The sequence below is a fragment of the Musca autumnalis genome, unplaced genomic scaffold (assembly GCF_047663935.1).
Source record: "Musca autumnalis isolate F117 unplaced genomic scaffold, ASM4766393v1 scaffold_4, whole genome shotgun sequence".
Taxonomy (NCBI): domain Eukaryota; kingdom Metazoa; phylum Arthropoda; class Insecta; order Diptera; family Muscidae; genus Musca; species Musca autumnalis.
In genome coordinates this window covers 213,608,652-213,629,116 of record NW_027411977.1, presented here as the reverse complement: position 1 = coordinate 213,629,116, position 20,465 = coordinate 213,608,652, and the positions used below count along the sequence as shown (strand labels likewise).

At 30.8% G+C, this 20,465-nt stretch overlaps 1 protein-coding gene across 1 annotated transcript in view; it reads right to left on the bottom strand.

The window, feature by feature from the left end:
- Window positions 1-2,730: 2,730 nt before the first annotated feature.
- The window catches only part of LOC141403222 (uncharacterized), a 37,727-nt gene continuing 19,992 nt past the window's right edge, over window positions 2,731-20,465 (bottom strand). Inside the window, exons 2-3 of the mRNA XM_073985407.1 lie at window positions 3,118-3,206; window positions 2,731-3,063 (exon numbers count right to left, since the gene is read on the bottom strand). Of these exons, the coding sequence (XP_073841508.1) occupies window positions 2,731-3,063; window positions 3,118-3,206 (422 nt within the window). The remainder of the gene's footprint in view (window positions 3,064-3,117; window positions 3,207-20,465) is intronic.

Sequence of the window (20,465 nt, the reverse complement as noted above, 5' to 3'; positions counted from 1 at the left end):
TTATAACATTTTTAAATTTCTTATTAAAACTATAACCCAAAATATTGACATCAAATGTACTACGCGGTATAAATGAAGGTAATTTTAAAGTATCCAATTTAAGATTCAGCCAATTATAGTGACCCTATAAAAAATAAAATTAAAATAATTTCTTTTTTAATTGTTTAGTATACCTTTTCAATTGGACACTCTTTAGTAAAGTTACTTTTCGATAAGACATCTTTATACCAAAGCTGTATAAATCCCGTCAAACGTTTGACATTTTTATTCACAAAATCGCAGTATTTAACATTCAATTCAAACATTGTTTGTGTTTGAAATTTCAATTTTGCCATCAATTTTACGTTAAAATCCATGGGAAATTTGCGAGAAACATTAAAAACAATATCTGATGCCAGCTTATCTCTGTGAATTTTCATAGAGAATTCATTCACGTAGTTAGTATTGAAGGAAGTTTCGGCGGAGAGAAAATAGATTTTCTTGAAATTTGGCGAATTCTAGAAATAGAAAATAATTTTATTTGTTAACCATTGTCCATTGTATGTGATTACCTTTGATAGGCAGGAGCACACGTTGTGCCAAATAACCACCGCAATTATAATGAAATTTTTATAAACGACCATTGTGGCTAAATGATCAACTGAAAATGAACAAAAAATATATACTTTGATAAATGGTTTATGTATTTTTTATCAGATATAAATTTAGTCATTTTTCAATTTTCTTGTTTTTACAGTGTTCTCTCAAATAAAACGCTTGCAATACAATAAACGGCGAACGTTTTAATGGATACATGAACAAAAGCAAGTAAAAAGTCGTTAAGTTCGGCCGGGCCGAATTTTTTATACCCTCCACCATAAAATAGTCTTAATTAAAATGGAATAATTAGGGTCCTTTCACAAATTTAGGTGTAACAACTTTTCGACAATGGATAGACTCCTACTGCCTCCCAATATTGCTTAAATTACACTGTGAACACAAATGTTGGGGCAGAGATAATTCCTTTTGGAGATGAATGCCCGCCGTGAGTCGAACTTCCGCGTTATAGCGTGATGAAGTTTTTGCAAGAGAGCCATCATGCATTAGCATTATATCTTTGTTTGTTGTTTTTGTAGAGCACTTAAGCAACAGTGAACAAAGATATAACGCTAATTCCTGATGGCCCACAGGGTCTCTAACAAAAATTTCATCACGCCATAACGCGGAAGTTCGACTCACGGCGCATCTGTCCTTCGGGGTTCATAATATACTCACCAAGGCCTTTCTTCCCCAAGAGAAATTTTCCGTGCCCCAGACTTTCACCTCCATTTTCTTGCACAGTGTTATCTAATCTAATCTAAAAAAAATGTGTTCAGCTAGGTGAAAGGTACCACCTACGGGGCTATATCAAAGAGTCAACCGATCTTTAAAATTTTTTGGCGGAAAAGTTTTATAGCTGCAGGTAACATTAAGAGTCAAATTGAAGGTAGTTTCATCAAAACAATGTAGACCCTCAAAAATGGACCCATGTTAACGAATTATAGTGAAGAATTTTCGTGACCACTGAAAATTCCAGAAAATCGGAAGGTACAGTTATATGGGCTACATGTTTTAACCGAAATAGCTGTAATTTTTTTCCAACAGACGTGGATTTTTTAAAGAATTTTTTTTCCAACAGACGTGGATTTTTTAAAGAAATTTTTTTCCAACAGACGTGGATTTTTTAAAGAATTTTTTTTCCAACAGACGTGGATTTTTTAAAGAATATTTTTTCCAACAGACGTGGATTTTTTGAAGAAAATTTTTTCCAACAGACGTGGATTTTTTGAAGAAAATTTTTTCTTAATAAATACACATTTTTGTTGAGGTCTTGATGTTTTCTTTATTCTTTAATGATTTTTCCAATATTTTTCCAATTTTCTAAAAAATATTTTCCAAGGCTTCGATTTTTACAGTGTTTTATTTTAAAAAATATTTTCTAAGGCTTTTTACAAGGATTTTTACAGAATATTTTGTCAAACAGACGCTGATTTTTAAAGAATGTTTTGACATAGATTTAAAAAAAATCGAAGGCGTAGATTTTTTAAAGACGTGTTTTTTTAAAGAATATTTTTTCCAACAGACTTGGATTTTTTAAAGAAGATTCACCAACCGTCTCCGAATCCGACAAGATTTTTTAATTGAAAATTTGTAATTTAGAATATTTGTATTTCTTGAATTTTCCCGACACTCAGATCACAAATAACTGTGTTATCAATTTATTTATACATCTGTGATTACTAAATTGTAAGTTCACAATTTGTATGACTGTAAGAAAACTGAAGAATATTCGCTTTTAATTATTAAATTTTCCCAGCGCCTCATTCTCATACCAAAACGTATGTACGAAGGACACAGAATTCTGAATTAAAATGTGAAAACTATTAAATGTAATGAATTTAGAATTGTAATTGTGAAATTTTTCCCAATGTAATTTGTTTTTGTACACAAGCCTACTGTTTACAAAATGTGGAATTACAAATCTATCTACATTCGAAAGTTCGTCCTTTTATATTTTATTTCGTCTCAACAACAACACTTAAATTTGTTATAACATTTTTAAATTTCTTATTAAAACTATAACCCAAAATATTGACATCAAATGTACTACGCGGTATAAATGAAGGTAATTTTAAAGTATCCAATTTAAGATTCAGCCAATTATAGTGACCCTATAAAAAATAAAATTAAAATAATTTCTTTTTTAATTGTTTAGTATACCTTTTCAATTGGACACTCTTTAGTAAAGTTACTTTTCGATAAGACATCTTTATACCAAAGCTGTATAAATCCCGTCAAACGTTTGACATTTTTATTCACAAAATCGCAGTATTTAACATTCAATTCAAACATTGTTTGTGTTTGAAATTTCAATTTTGCCATCAATTTTACGTTAAAATCCATGGGAAATTTGCGAGAAACATTAAAAACAATATCTGATGCCAGCTTATCTCTGTGAATTTTCATAGAGAATTCATTCACGTAGTTAGTATTGAAGGAAGTTTCGGCGGAGAGAAAATAGATTTTCTTGAAATTTGGCGAATTCTAGAAATAGAAAATAATTTTATTTGTTAACCATTGTCCATTGTATGTGATTACCTTTGATAGGCAGGAGCACACGTTGTGCCAAATAACCACCGCAATTATAATGAAATTTTTATAAACGACCATTGTGGCTAAATGATCAACTGAAAATGAACAAAAAATATATACTTTGATAAATGGTTTATGTATTTTTTATCAGATATAAATTTAGTCATTTTTCAATTTTCTTGTTTTTACAGTGTTCTCTCAAATAAAACGCTTGCAATACAATAAACGGCGAACGTTTTAATGGATACATGAACAAAAGCAAGTAAAAAGTCGTTAAGTTCGGCCGGGCCGAATTTTTTATACCCTCCACCATAAAATAGTCTTAATTAAAATGGAATAATTAGGGTCCTTTCACAAATTTAGGTGTAACAACTTTTCGACAATGGATAGACTCCTACTGCCTCCCAATATTGCTTAAATTACACTGTGAACACAAATGTTGGGGCAGAGATAATTCCTTTTGGAGATGAATGCCCGCCGTGAGTCGAACTTCCGCGTTATAGCGTGATGAAGTTTTTGCAAGAGAGCCATCATGCATTAGCATTATATCTTTGTTTGTTGTTTTTGTAGAGCACTTAAGCAACAGTGAACAAAGATATAACGCTAATTCCTGATGGCCCACAGGGTCTCTAACAAAAATTTCATCACGCCATAACGCGGAAGTTCGACTCACGGCGCATCTGTCCTTCGGGGTTCATAATATACTCACCAAGGCCTTTCTTCCCCAAGAGAAATTTTCCGTGCCCCAGACTTTCACCTCCATTTTCTTGCACAGTGTTATCTAATCTAATCTAAAAAAAATGTGTTCAGCTAGGTGAAAGGTACCACCTACGGGGCTATATCAAAGAGTCAACCGATCTTTAAAATTTTTTGGCGGAAAAGTTTTATAGCTGCAGGTAACATTAAGAGTCAAATTGAAGGTAGTTTCATCAAAACAATGTAGACCCTCAAAAATGGACCCATGTTAACGAATTATAGTGAAGAATTTTCGTGACCACTGAAAATTCCAGAAAATCGGAAGGTACAGTTATATGGGGGGATATACCAAAACATGGACCTATATTGACGATTATTTTCGAATAGCCAAAATTGTAGATAAAATTCTCAAAATACCGATCATTAAAGCTAAAATTCTCAAAATACAGAAAATCGGGAGATGCCGTTATATGGGGGCTATACCAAAACATGGACCTATGTTGACGATGTTTGGTGGAGATGTTTCATGACCACTGAGAACCTCAAATGGCAAATTACAGCTAGTTCGATTAAAAATTTTAGCTAAAATTCTCAAAATACCGAAAATCGGGAGGTACGGTTATAAGGGCGCCATACCAAAACATAGACCTATGTTGACGATGTTTGGTGTAGATGTTTCATGACCACTGAGAACTTCAAATGTCAAATTACAGCTATTTCGGTTAAAACATGTAGCTGAAAATCCTCAAAATACCGAAAATCGGGAGGTACGGTTATAAGGGGGCCATACCAAAACATGGACCTATGCTGACGATGTTTGGTGGAGATATTTCATGACCACTGAGAACCTCAAATGGCAAATTGCAGATAGTTCGTTTAAAAATTGTGGCTAAAATTCTCAAAATACCGAAAATCGGGAGGTGCCGTTATATGGGGACTATACCAAAACATGGACCTATGCCCATATCCTTTGGGATATAAGTTTGTTGATCACTAGGAACCCTAAGTGCTAAATTATAGCTAATTCAGTCTGCAAATGTGGCGAAGAACGTCAAAATACCTCAAATCCGGAGGTACCGTTATATGGGGGCTATACCAAAGAGTGGACCGATATAGCCCATCTTCGAACTTGACCTGCCTATGGAAAAAAACCTTCGGGTGTAAAATTTCAGCACTCAATTATTGCGGATGCTAGAGTGATTACAACAGACGGACAGACAGACAGACGTCTTAGAATTTTATCCTGATCAAGAATATATATACTTTATAGGGTCGCAAATGATTAGTTCGATGTGTTACAAACGGTATGACAAACTTAATATACCCTCCATACTATGGTGGAGGGTATAAAAAATCAATATAGGTCCAAGGTTAGGTATAGGCCCCATAGAACGGTACCCCCTGATTTCAGGTATTTTGGGGGTCTTGACCACATCTTTCAGCGAAATTGGCTAAAATTTGGCTATCGGTATTCCCTAGCTTGGTCCACGTTTTGATAGGGTCCCCATGTAATTGTACCGACCCCATAAATAGGTATCGCCCAATATTCGGTATTTTTAGGATTCTAGCCGTAATAATCAATCAAAATGGCTGAATTTTTCAAATCTTATTCTTATCCTTCATATAACTGAATCTCACAATGCCTCTTCTATATATTTAAAAAGCTGAAATGTACGAGGACAGTTCGGAAACTTCTTAGCCTATCACAGATAGCGCGGTATAAACAGAAAAAAGTTAAGTTTTTTGGAAACTTCCATCTCCGTTATGAACACATGTTAAATTTTGTTTCGATCTGGCAATTCCTTCATATAGAAGCAGGTGTTCAAAAAAAACGCATCCGCAATTTTTTTACAATGGAAAAATTAGAAATGCGTGCTGTCATTAAATATTTACATAAAAAAGGTTTATCGGGGCAAGAAATTCATAATGATATGGTGAATGTGTTAGGTGAAAGTGCTCCTTCATATGCAACAGTAAAAAATTGGATTGATGAATTTACACGTGGTCGTACAAGCATTGAAGATGAACCACGTAGTGGACGTCCAAAAACAGCAACAACAACAGAAATTGTAGCCAAAGTGCATGATATGGTATTAAACGATCGACGAATAAAAGTGTGTGAAATTGCTAATATCATGGGCATCTCAAATGATCGAGTCCATTTAATTTTGCATGAAGAACTACAGATGAAAAAGCTTTCTGCAAGATGTGTGCCGCATTTGTTAACAGTCGATCAAAAACGCATATGAATGAATATTTCTCAAGCTTGTTTGGATCGTTTTAAGCGAAATAAAATGGATTTTAAGCGTCGTTTCATAACTGTTGATGAGACATGGATCCACCACTATGTATTTTATTGATTGACTATCTGCAAAAGGGCAAAACAATAAATTCAGAGTACTATTGCAACCTTTTGGATCAATTAAATGTACAAATTCGAGAAAAACGTCCTGGCTAACAACACAAAAAAATAATTTTTCATCAAGACAACGCACCAGCGCACAAGAGGGTTTTAACAATGGCTAAAATCAACGAATTAAAGTACAAGTTGCTTGACCACCCACCTTATTCTCCTGATTTAGCTCCCAGTGACTTTTACTTGTTCCCAAATCTAAAAAAATTCTTTGCTGACAAGCGTTTTACCTCAAATGAAGATGCAATTACAGTTGTAAACCACTATTTTGAAGACCTTGAGGAAAACTATTTTAATCAAGGGATCGAATTGCTAGAAAAGCGTTGGACTAAGTGTATTGAAGTTTCAGGAGATTATATTAAAAAATAAAAATATTTTTGAAAAACTAACTATTCTCTTTCATTGATACGCTAAGAAGTTTCCGAACCGCCCTCGTATCACCTGCACATTTGAAAAAATGACAAAAACACCCTGAAATGTACCCTTAGTATTTTGGAAACCGGTTCCAAAGATGCAGAAAGATGCAGCTGAAAATTTGAAAAATATAATCCTTAGACTACTACTTATCTTTAAAAAAAAATTCGTTAGGGGGAAAGAAGGGGAACATAATTAAAACTTTACATGAAATTGAATTATATTGAAAAAATGACATTACAAAAGTCCTTTAGTCAGCACACGTATTCAATAATTAATCCCAAAAATTAACAAACACAAAACTGCATAAAAATTAAGTTAATACATTGTTTTTCAATATTCGATTTAAGTTTGGTCAATATAGAGTTTATTTACAGCGTGTTTTTGTAAAAATGCTTGCCTGTCACACGAACCGTTCGTACTAAAACGTATACGTTCAAAATTTGGTTCTTGTAAAATTTTACGAACCATTCGTTTTTATCTGAAAGCTTTCGTCTATTTTATAAAAGCTTTTATATTTCAGGGTTTCCATGATACTTATTTTGTGAATTTTGCATAGGCATCTGCACGTAAAATGTGTTACTTGATGGCAACCCTGATACACAGATGTCAAACAAAAAATAAGAAAAAAAATGTAATCAAATTGTCCAAAAATAATTGTGATAATATGAAAAAACGGGTGTACATATACGCGTGTGCTTCTATGGAAATAAATAAAATTGCATTCCCTTCCAGTTTTCGTGTGTTTTGTGCCATTAATTACTAAAATTATTTAATTTTCTTTCAAAACGATGGGTCTTTTCCATTCGTTTATTTTTGACGTATTCGTTCGTCTGATTTTGTTACGAAAACAAAAAAAATTACGAAAATAAAAAGCTTTCATTTGTTTGTCACACGAATACAAACGTCAACCGCTATGAAAACCAAATTGTGTCTTCGTTCATGAAATCGACGAACGAATGGGCAAAAACTTTTTACAAAAACACGCTGTTAGTTTGATATTGATATTTTACTTTCACCTAACTTTTGCATGAATTCACCTAGAAATCCAACCTGTTAAATTTTCTCTTTTTTGGTGCCATTCTCAAAGAGTACAGTAACATAACAAATTTATTTTAGAGAAATTTAACATGTTAGTAGTAGATATGAGCACAGTTGGTACCACAAATTAGACTTTCATTTTTTAATTTTGGCCAATGGTAGCGACCACTGTGGAACGGTACCACCCGATTTTCGTTATTTTAAAGGTTTTAGCTTCATTATTGCACCGAAATGGCTACAATTTGGTACTTAGTCTTCGCTGGGGGTATAAAACTTTCTCCCAGAATTTTTGTCGGTATGGGTCCACGCCTTCATATATCCTCCATAGAACAATACCTCCCGATTTGCGGTATTTTAAAGGTTTTAACTTCATTATCACACCGAAATGGCTGCAATGTGGTACTTAGTCTTCGTTGGGGGTATAAAACTTTCCCCCAGAATTTTTCGGTATAGGTCCACGCCATTATATAGCCCACATAGAACGGTACCACCCGATTTTCGGTATTTTGAAGGTTTTTGCTTCTTTATCACACTGAAATGGCTGAAATTTGGTACTAAGTCTTCGCTTTCTCCCAGAATTTTGTCGGTATAGGTCCGATCCTTCATATAGCCCCCAAAGAATTGTACCTCCCGATTTTCGGTATTTTGAAGGTTTTTGCTTTTTTTATCACACCGAAATGGCTGAAATTTGGTACATAGTCTTCGCTTTCTCCCAGAATTTTGTCGGTATAGGTCCACTCCTTCATATAGCCCCCAAAGAATTGTACCTCCCGATTTTCGGTATTGTGAAGCTTGTGGCCAGAATAATCCACAGAAATGGATATAATTTGGTATTTAGTCTTCGTTGGGGTATAAAACTTTTCATGTGAAATTTGTCGGTATAGGTCCACGCCTTCATATTGCACCCATACAACGGTATCTCCGGATTTCCGATATTTTGAAGTTTGTGGCATCAATGTTCCACCGAAATTGTTGAAATTTGGTATTTAGTCTTCATTTGGGGTAAAAAAACTTTCCATATGAAATTTGTCCACGTCTTCGTATTGCCCTTAAAGAACGGTATATCCCGATTTTAGTTGTGGCCACAACCTTCAAAATACCGAAATGGCTGAAATTTGGTATTTAGTCTAAGTTGGAGGTAAAAACCTTTCGACTAAAATTCATTGGTATACGTCCACGCTTCGATATACCTCCCATAGAACGGTACCAATCAATATCCCACCGAAATGACTGAAATTTCTTATTTATTCTTCCATGGGGTTATAAAATCTTCCAAAGGAGAATTATCAGTACAGGTCCACGTGTTTCTATATCCCCCATAGAAGCGTATCTCATGATTTTCGATATTTTGGAGGTTTTACCCACATTATCTTACCGAAATATCGGAATTTTGGTATTTAGTATTTTTTGAGTCTTAAACTTTCCGCTATAAATTTGTCGGTATAGATCGATAGAACGGTACCTACCGAAGTTCGGTATTTTGAAATTGCTGAAATTTGGCATTCAGTGTTCTTCATAAACGAAAGGATAATAATTGTTCTATTTTACTTCAATACAACTCGTGGTGGAGGGTATAACAGAGGTGGCAAATCATCGATGGAAATATCGATATTATCGATACTTAATTTTTTACGCCAATATCGACGAATAGTTTGTTATATCGATATTATCGGCCATTTTGACATCATTAAAGAAAAGCCATAGAAGCAATAGCCAGAAATTTTTATACCCGCAGCCTTTAGGCTGACGAGGGCATATACACTTTGATACTACCAAAAATGTGCCTCATCGAAAAAAAGGTGTAAGACCTCAAGTATTTTTGGACGAAAGTCGTTTTAGACTATTTGGAGTCGATTTAGCATTTAGAGTCCGTCCGTCTGTCTGTCTGTCGGACTGTGATCGGATGGCTGGTGATCACGATAACTTTCGGATCAAGCGATTCAAAGCAAATTTTGCATTTCGTAATATTTCGCCCAAACTTAAGTTCGAATATGGCCCATATCGGTCCAATTCTTCGAGTACCTACCACAAAAGTTCAAAATTTTTCTGTAAAGTGGTGTAAACGATAACTATCGAAGAGGTCAATCGATTTGTTCCAAACTTTGCACATCGTATTATTCCTTCCAGATACAGATCGGCTTCGAATATGGATTATCACGGCTTACTCCTTCGGCTAGCTCCCACAGAAAATTAAAGACAAGTGAAGTTTAAGAGCTCCTCTCGGATCATGTCGAAATTATTTTCTGAATTTTCTCAATCAATCCACTCCTTCGGGTACCTCCCACACAAAATTTCGGAAAAGTTCAGTTTAGGGCCATCTCTCGAATCGCTTTGATTTTTGTTTTAGCAAATTGTATTCACTGCCCTCCATACGACGGTACAAGTTTCATCAGGGGCAAGTCCATACTTCCTGAGAAAATAGCCTGAAAGTTGCAAAAAATCCCCATGACAACGTGTGATGTGGTTGGAGCGCAAGATAACTCTCGAACGGATCTGCCAATTCGGTCCTAAATTGGGCCTTAGTGATATTTTGTCCAAACATAGTTTAAGTTTGAAGATAAACGGTCCACTCCTTCAGGTACCTCCCCCACAATAGTTGAAAAATGTTCGGAAAAATTGTTTGTACGGTAACTCGTGGAGGGAGTGGCCGAATTGGTCTATACTTTACACATCCTAATATATCTAACAGATATAGATCAGGTTCAAATATGGACTATATTTGTCCAATCCATCCGGTACCTCCCACACAAAGTTTCGGATAAGTTAACTTTAAGACCTGATATCGCATCACTTTGATTTTTGTTGAAGCAACTTGCATTCGCTGCCTCAATTACGATGGTAAAAGTTTTTTCAGGGGCAAGTCCATACTTCTCGAGCAAACAGCCCGAAGAGTGTAAAAACCCCCTATGGCACCATATGTTGTGGCTGGAGATCCACTTCCATAACGGTCAATGTCGATCCATTCCTTTTAGTATCTCCTCCGCAAAACTTTTGATCTTTAATCCTAATCAATATTTTTGTCGGTTCAAACGCCAAAATTGTAAAGACCCCCTAAATACATACGTATTTTGGGATAAAAATTTTTTAATGTACACAGGCTGAGGGTATATCTCTGTCGGTAAAGCCTACTGATACTTTTTTACTTGTTTGTGAAAAAGTTAATTAATACCCCATCATTGTTTTTATAATTTTATTTATTTTTTACATTAATTTAAAAAGTATCCAAAAATATGTGTTGGAAAAACGGACCTCCACCATCGAGGGGGTGGTTTTCAATGGAGGAATTTTTTTATTTGCTGACAGATAAGACTTATCATATGTACCAAAACTTGTTCAAAATTCGGCCTTTTTCATCAAAAAATATTTTTTTGAAAACATGTGATTTTACTGTTCGAAAAATCGAACACCAAGTACAAAATGGGTTAAAGATTTTTTTATATATTAAGATATATATTATTATTAATATTAAGATATATTTTTAAAAACGTGATGTTTAAGTCATGGATTTGTTTAAGAAATATTTTTCATGACGTGGACCTTTTAAGAAATATTTGTCAAGGTCTGGATTTTTTAAGAAATGGTTTTCACGACGTTGACTTTTTATAAGAAATATTTTTCAAGACCTGTATAGGAATTCTGTAACTTTTATCGATTTAAAAGTTGTTAAAATTTCGTAAAATAAACAATGAGTAAAATTGTTAAAAAGTTACAGAATTGGCCCTCTGTAGTGGGATTCTCTAACTCATAACATCATTGGTAACTTTAGAACGCAAAATTATGAATGAAACGTTCAAAAAAAAGTTGACAAGACTGTTGCTATCGGTAGAACTTTACGACTAATTTTTATTGGTCGTTAATTTACTGAACAATATCGTTAATTACCGAAAGTAAAAGCATTTCAATTTTACCGACATTTATCGGTAACTCAAAAAATGAGTTAGAGAATCGCACTACTGGGGCTCAATTCTGTTCCTATGAAAATGTGAAATGAAAACTTTTATAAAGAAAAAACTGTCAAATGAAAAAAAAAAAAATATAAAGGAAATATTTTTAATTTCAAATTTTCGTAGAACGAGAATCCAGCCCCTAGGTTTTGTTTAGAAAATATTTTTAAAACGTTGATTTTTTGAGTAATATTTGTTCAATACGTGGTTTTTTACAAAATATTTCTTCAAGACGCGGATTTTTAAAGAATATTTTTTAAGACGTGGAATTTTAAATAATACTTGGATTTTTTTAAGAACATTTTCCAAGACGTGGAATTTGTAAGAAGAAACATTTTTTCAAGACTTGAATGAAAAATATTTTTTAATGGATTGGATTTTTTAGAACATTTTCAACATTTTCAATTAAACGCTATAAGTTACAGTCATTTAGAAAATTCATATCATTTTACCTATTTCGAACATCATCATTTTTATTCACTTCACTTCTGTCAATAAATGTAAATTTCCCACTAGCTCATTGCTCTCTTTCTGAGGAATATATGTAAATACGGTAACATCATATTTAGAGTTAGGTATGAATTTCGGAATTCTTAAATCTTCCAGATTGAGGCCAATCCATGTGTAATTAGCCTGAAAATCAATATAAAAAAATAATTATTCCTTATCATAATTTTTGTTTTTCATAATTACAATAACACTTTACCGCTGCTATTGGGCAGTTTTTTGGAAATTCACTATTTGCCAAAGATTTCTTAAGAAACGGCAATAGAAATCCCGAAAATCTTTACTTATTTTTGGTTATTAAATCACATCCTTTAAATTCAAGTTGAAACATGATGGGTGAACGTTGCGCGACTTTTTGAGATGATGTTTTTAATTTCAGCGTAACCAATATGGTTAGATTTGTAGGCAGGATATTGAGGATTTATATAAAAATATCTGCAATATGATTATCCTTACGGAGATCGAAACGCTAGTCACGAGCATATAATTTATTTACTTGTGTCTCAGCCGTTAGAAACCTAATAGTTCTAAAATTTCCAGTTCTCTGCAAACAAAAAGAAAAATTGAAACAAAGAAAAAACAAGTATAAAACTATTTATGTATATGTTGACAGTACCTTTAAGTCGGTGTTAAGATATAAGGTCGTCAGTATTAAAGTTAGTAATGAAAATCTATACAGCATAGACATTTCATCGAACTATGTGGAAATATTTGAATAATGAAGAACTCGATTTTTTTGGTAAAACAAAATGAATTCAATTTCAATTGTATTCCAATGAACATTTATTAAAATATACCTGACCAAAATGGATCATTAACAATAATTACAAAATAAAAATCTGATAAAATTCCACCAACAAGTTGAGTTAAATAAATTTAAACATGTGTAAGTATGAAATTACTTTATATATGTGGAGCAATTATAATTATTATGAAACTTATCTCATATCGATGAGTGCACCCCCATTCAGATTAGCTCAATTATATTGAACATACTTTTGATCAGGTAAGGTTGTCTGTTCTGTGTTTGACACAGGTATTTATTGTGCCAGGCGGACCAGGACTACCCTCGGTGAACACTTTAAAGGACTCATCGAATAGACCTTAAATTGTCCACTTACGAAAAAATACAAATTTTGTAAGGAGGTTCCCGAAAGAGTGTGTCAATATGGCCCATCTTCGAAGTTGATCTATGTTAAAAAAATATGAGGGCAAACGTTTTGATCCGTTCAAGAGTTATTGTGCACATCGGAAAGCCTGACAGACAGACGGGTCTAAATCCAGTCCCAATTGTCGGGAAATGTAGTTAAAAATATCACACCCTGACCATATTCCTTTAAAGTGTTCTGATGCATTCAATAGAGAGCGATAGTGAACAAAAGAATATTTTTTGAAGACGTGGATTTTTAAAAAAATATTTTTTCAAGATGTGGATTTTTAAAAAATATTTTTTCAAGATGTTAAATTTTAAAAAATATTTTTTCAAGATGTGGATTTTTAAAAAATATGTAACGTAGATTTTTAAAGGATATTTTTAAGACATGGATTTAAAAAAAAAAATATTTTAAAAGACGTCAAGTTTTAAAGAAAATTATTTTCAAGTCGTCATCTTTTAAATAATATTTTTTAATGCATGGATTTTTCACGAATTGGTTTTTTAAAAAATACACTTTTAAGGCGAGAATTTTTTAAAACAATATATTTCAAGAAGTGGATGTTTTTAAAAATATGTTTTTAAAGGCGATGATAAACAAAAATTAAGGAAAATGTTTCTAAAAACAAATTTAAAGACGTGGATTTTTTAAATATTTTTAAGACGTATTTTTTAAACGTGAAGTTTTTAGAATATTTTTCTATACGTGAACTTTTAAAAAAATGATGTTTCTAAACTTGGATTGTTTTTAAATTTTTTTTAGACTTAGATTTTTTTAAAAAAATATTTTTTAAGACATGGATTTAAAAAAAATATTTATTCCAGATGTGGATGTTTTCAAAAAAATAATTTTTCCTGGAATTGGGTATTTTAAAAAACATTTTTCTAGAGCTGGGTTTTTGAAAACACATTTTTTCTCTACGTGGATTTTTTTAATATTTTTGTAGACGTGTTTTTTTTTAAATATTTTTCTAGACGAGGATTTAAAAAATAACATTTTTTCTCTACCTGGATTTTTTCTAGACATGTTTTTAAATGCTTTTTTATACATGAATTGTTTTAAAAACTATTTGTAATAATTTTTAAACGTGGACTAAGATCTGTATTTTTAAAAACATTTTTTCTCTATGTGGATTTAATATTTTTCTAGACGTGTTTTTTAAATGTTTTTTCTATACGTGAATTTTTTAAAAAATATTTTCTCAATATTTTTTAGGAAATTTTTTTAGGCGTGGATTTTTTTTTCATATGTTTTATAAGGAATATTTTTCAAGACAGGGATTTAGAAAAAATATTTCTTCAAGAAGTGGATTTTTTACAAAATACTTTTCAAGACGTGGATTTTTCAAAAATATATTTCAAAAATAGGAGTTTCAAGATTATATTTCAAAACATGGATGTTTCAGGAATATAATTTAACACATGGTAGTATAAAAAATGTTTCCTCAAGACGTGGAGTTTTTAAAATATATTATTCCAAAACGTAGATTTTTTAATAAATATTTTTTGGAGACTTGAGTTTTTTAAAAAATATTTTTCTCTACGTGAATTGTTTTTAAATACTTTTCAAGACGTTTTTTTAAATATTTTTTCAAGACGTTTTTAAAAAGTTTTTCAGTACGAGGATTTAAAAAAATTCTAGACGTGGATTTTTTAAACAGGTGTATTTCTTTAAGACTTGGATTTTTTAAAATTTTTTTTCTTAACATGGATTTTTTAAAGAATGTTTTTTTAAAAAGTGATTTTTTTTAAAGAATATTTTTCACAACGTGGATTTTTTACAAAATATCTTTTTTTTAATACAAAGATTTTTAACAAAATATTTAAAACGTAGTTTTGATAATTTTTTTTTGTCCAAGTCGTGGAATTTTAAGGAATATTTTTTCAAGATATGGATATTTTTTAAAAATGTTTTCAATGTTTTTATATTTTTTGAAAACATAGATTTTTTTAAATAATATATTTAATACATAGTTTTGTTAAATTTTTCTTCTAGGCCGTGGAATTTTAAGGAATATTTTTTTAAGACATGGATTTTTTTAAAAATATTTTTTTCAATTAGTGGAGTTTTAAAGAATATTTTTTTCAACACACGGATTTTTAAAATATCTTTTTTTAAAACAAAAATTTTTAACAAAATATTTAAGACGTAGTTTGGTTAATTTGTTTTGCGCAATTCGTGGAATTTTAAGGAATATTTTTTAAAGGCATAGATATTTTTTACAAATGTTTTTTAAGACGCGGATTTTAAAGAATATTTTTTCAAGAGTTGGATTTTTCAAAGAATATTTTTTAAAGACCTGAATTTTTAAAGAATATTTTCAAAGCATGGATGTTTCAAAAAATATTTTTTCAAGACCTGATTTTTTTAAAGAACATGTTGAAAAATGGGGATTTTTTAAAGAATGAATTAATAAATTAAATTAAAAATATTTTTTCTAAACGTGGAGATATTTTTAAAATATTTTTTGTAAACTTGGAAATTTTTTATAAAATATTTTTGAAACCTGAATTTTTAACTATTATTTGTTCACGACTTGTATTTTTAAACAATATTTTTTCAAGACATGACTTTGTATATTCATGTATTAGTATTTACTTATTTAATGTAATTATAGTACAATGAGAATATAAAATAAATAAAAATTAATGAATTAGTGCTTGGGGTACAAAGAACATTTCTTGAAGTATAAAATATTATTATTAGTAACAAAAAATCTTTAAAAAGTGTATTTCTTAAAAACTTTTTTTCAACATTTGTCCACGACATGGATTTTAAAAAAATATATTTTTTCTAGACATAAATTTTATTACAAATATTTTTTTCGCAGCTTGAATTTTTTTAAAACACATTTTATCACAACGTTTATTTTTTTAGAAATTATGTTTTCATATCCTAGATTTTGTTAAAAAATATTTTTTAATGCAAAGACTGTTTAAAAAATAATTTTCCAAGACGTAGAGTTTTTTAAAAAAAAATTTTTCACAACGCATTTAAAAAAAAATATTTTTTTTTGGATTTTGGAGGTATTTGTATTTCTACTAGCTCCCTTATTCAGTTCACTTCTATCAACAAATGTAAATTCCCCACAAGTTCATTGCCGGATTTTCGCGGTATATATGTATGTAAACATTATAATTTTTCTATAGAAAAACATTTGTCCCAACAATTTTTCTATAGAAAAACACTTGTCTCAACAATTTTTCTATAGAAGAACACTTGTCCCAACAATTTTTCTATAGAGAAACAATTGTCCCAACAATTTTTCTATAGAAAAACAATTGTCCCAACAATTTTTCTATAGAAAAACAATTGTCCCAACAATTTTTCTATAGAAAAACAATTGTCCCAACAATTTTTCTATAGAAAAACAATTGTCCCAACAATTTTTCTATAGAAAAAAAATTGTCCCAACAATTTTTCTATAGAAAAACAATTGTCCCAACAATTTTTCTATAGAAAAACAATTGTCCCAACAATTTTTCTATAGAAAAACAATTGTCCCAACAATTTTTCTATAGAAAAACAATTGTCCCAACAATTTTTCTATAGAAAAACAATTGTCCCAACAATTTTTCTATAGAAAAACAATTGTCCCAACAATTTTTCTATAGAAAAACAATTGTCCCAACAATTTTTCTATAGAAAAACAATTGTCCCAACAATTTTTCTATAGAAAAACAATTGTCCCAACAATTTTTCTATAGAAAAACAATTGTCCCAACAATTTTTCTATAGAAAAACAATTGTCCCAATAATTTTTCTATAGAAAAACACTTGCCCCAACACTGTTTCTATAGAAAACCAATTGTGCCAACAATTTTTCTTTAGAAAACCAATTGTGCCAATAATTTTTCTATGGAAAAAGAATTGTACCAATAATTTTTCTATAGAAAAAGAATTGTACCAATAATTTTTCTATAGAAAAAGAATTGTACCAATAATTTTTCTATAGAAAAACTATTGTCCCAATAATATTTCTATAGTAAAACAATTGTCCCAATAAATTTTCTGTAGAAAAAGAATTGTACCAATAATTTTTCTATAGAAAAACTATTGTTCTAATAATAACAATTGTCCCCATAATTAGTCTATAGAAAAACAAATGTCCCAATAATTTTTCTATAGAAAAACAATTGGCCCAATGATGTTTCCATGGAAAAACAATTGTCCCAACAATTTTTCTATAGAAAAACACTTGTCCAAACAATTTTTCTATAGAAAAACACTTGTCCCAACAATTTTTCTATAGAAAAACACTTGTCCCAACAATTTTTCTATAGAAAAACACTTGTCCCAACAATTTTTCTATAGAAAAACACTTGTCCCAACAATTTTTCTATAGAAAAACACTTGTCCCAACAATTTTTCTATAGAAAAACACTTGTCCCAACAATTTTTCTATAGAAAAACACTTGTCCCAACAATTTTTCTATAGAAAAACACTTGTCCCAACAATTTTTCTATAGAAAAACACTTGTCCCAACAATTTTTCTATAGAAAAACACTTGTCCCAACAATTTTTCTATAGAAAAACACTTGTCCCAACAATTTTTCTATAGAAAAACACTTGTCCCAACAATTTTTCTATAGAAAAACACTTGTCCCAAAAATTTTTCTATAGAAATACACTTGTCCCAACAATTTTTCTATAAAAAACAATTGTCCCAATAATTTTTCTATAGAAAAACAATTGTCCCAATAATTTTTCTATAGAAAAACAATTGTCCCAATAATTTTTCTATAGAAAAACAATTGTCCCAATAATTTTTCTATAGAAAAACAATTGTCCCAATAATTTTTCTATAGAAAAACAATTGTCCCAACAATTTTTCTATAGAAAAACAATTGTCCCAACAATTTTTCTATAGAAAAACAATTGTCCCAACAATTTTTCTATAGAAAAACAATTGTCCCAACAATTTTTCTATAGAAAAACAATTGTCCCAACAATTTTTCTATAGAAAAACAATTGTCCCAACAATTTTTCTATAGAAAAACAATTGTCCCAACAATTTTTCTATAGAAAAACAATTGTCCCAATAATTTTTCTATAGAAAAACAATTGTCCCAACAATTTTTCTATAGAAAAACAATTGTCCCAACAATTTTTCTATAGAAAAACAATTGTCCCAACAATTTTTCTATAGAAAAACAATTGTCCCAACAATTTTTCTATAGAAAAACAATTGTCCCAACAATTTTTCTATAGAAAAACAATTGTCCCAACAATTTTTCTATAGAAAAACAATTGTCCCAACAATTTTTCTATAGAAAAACAATTGTCCCAACAATTTTTCTATAGAAAAACAATTGTCCCAACAATTTTTCTATAGAAAAACAATTGTCCCAACAATTTTTCTATAGAAAAACAATTGTCCCAACAATTTTTCTATAGAAAAACAATTGTCCCAACAATTTTTCTATAGAAAAACAATTGTCCCAACAATTTTTCTATGAAAAAACTATTGTCCCAATAATTTTTCTATTGAAAAAATATTGTCTCAATAAATATTTTATGGAAAAGGAATTATCCCTATAATTTTTCTATGGAAAAAGAGTTGTCCTAATATGCTTTCAATGGAAAAACTATTGTCCCAATAATTTTCTGCGGAAAAAAATTTTCCCAAAAATTTTTCTATGGAAAACTTAGAAAAACCTTGGGCACACAGGTTGGTTTATGTGTAGATTTAGTTTAACTTTAATGAAAACTCTTTACAACCCTCTAATCAAATTTTAAAGCACACTTTTAGGCGCTTTTATGAAAACACTTTAAATTACACATGCAATCAGCTGTTTCTTTTTTATGGGCATATATTTTCAATTTAAATAAATTCCAATAACATTAAATGATGTTGTTTTTGTTGCTGATACCACGTTTTTGTTCTCTCTCAACAAACTTGAACTTTCGAAATTGTTCATTTAACAACAAATTAAGTACAATCAAGTACAATGCAACAGCTACAATAACAACAACAACAGCAACAATATTGCCATACAATGTCTGTGGCACCAATTTATGACAATAACAAATTGTAAAAACTACTGCCACCAGAGATGCGAGGCAAATCGGAGCAGAGGCCAAATTGCATATGAACCCAAATACCATTGATTTGACTGACCGGCTGGCTGACTATAGGCCATTCTAGGAATCACAACGAAAAAATATTATATATCTGTGTATTGACAACACTTTAAACAAATATACACACGACATTCAATGTGTAAATGAACACATAAAGACCAACAGACGGACAGACAGACCAATATATATGTGGACAATCAGACAAGTGAATGGCCCATCTCCGAACAATTCAGTTGTACAACTACCACAGATTGTGAGAGATACAATGCAAATTATGAACAATTGTCCCAACAATTTTTCTATAGAAAAACAATTGTCCCAACAATTTTTCTATGAAAAAACTATTGTCCCAATAATTTTTCTATTGAAAAAATATTGTCTCAATAAATATTTTATGGAAAAGGAATTATCCCTATAATTTTTCTATGGAAAAAGAGTTGTCCTAATATGCTTTCAATGGAAAAACTATTGTCCCAATAATTTTCTGCGGAAAAAAATTTTCCCAAAAATTTTTCTATGGAAAACTTAGAAAAACCTTGGGCACACAGGTTGGTTTATGTGTAGATTTAGTTTAACTTTAATGAAAACTCTTTACAACCCTCTAATCAAATTTTAAAGCACACTTTTAGGCGCTTTTATGAAAACACTTTAAATTACACATGCAATCAGCTGTTTCTTTTTTATGGGCATATATTTTCAATTTAAATAAATTCCAATAACATTAAATGATGTTGTTTTTGTTGCTGATACCACGTTTTTGTTCTCTCTCAACAAACTTGAACTTTCGAAATTGTTCATTTAACAACAAATTAAGTACAATCAAGTACAATGCAACAGCTACAATAACAACAACAACAGCAACAATATTGCCATACAATGTCTGTGGCACCAATTTATGACAATAACAAATTGTAAAAACTACTGCCACCAGAGATGCGAGGCAAATCGGAGCAGAGGCCAAATTGCATATGAACCCAAATACCATTGATTTGACTGACCGGCTGGCTGACTATAGGCCATTCTAGGAATCACAACGAAAAAATATTATATATCTGTGTATTGACAACACTTTAAACAAATATACACACGACATTCAATGT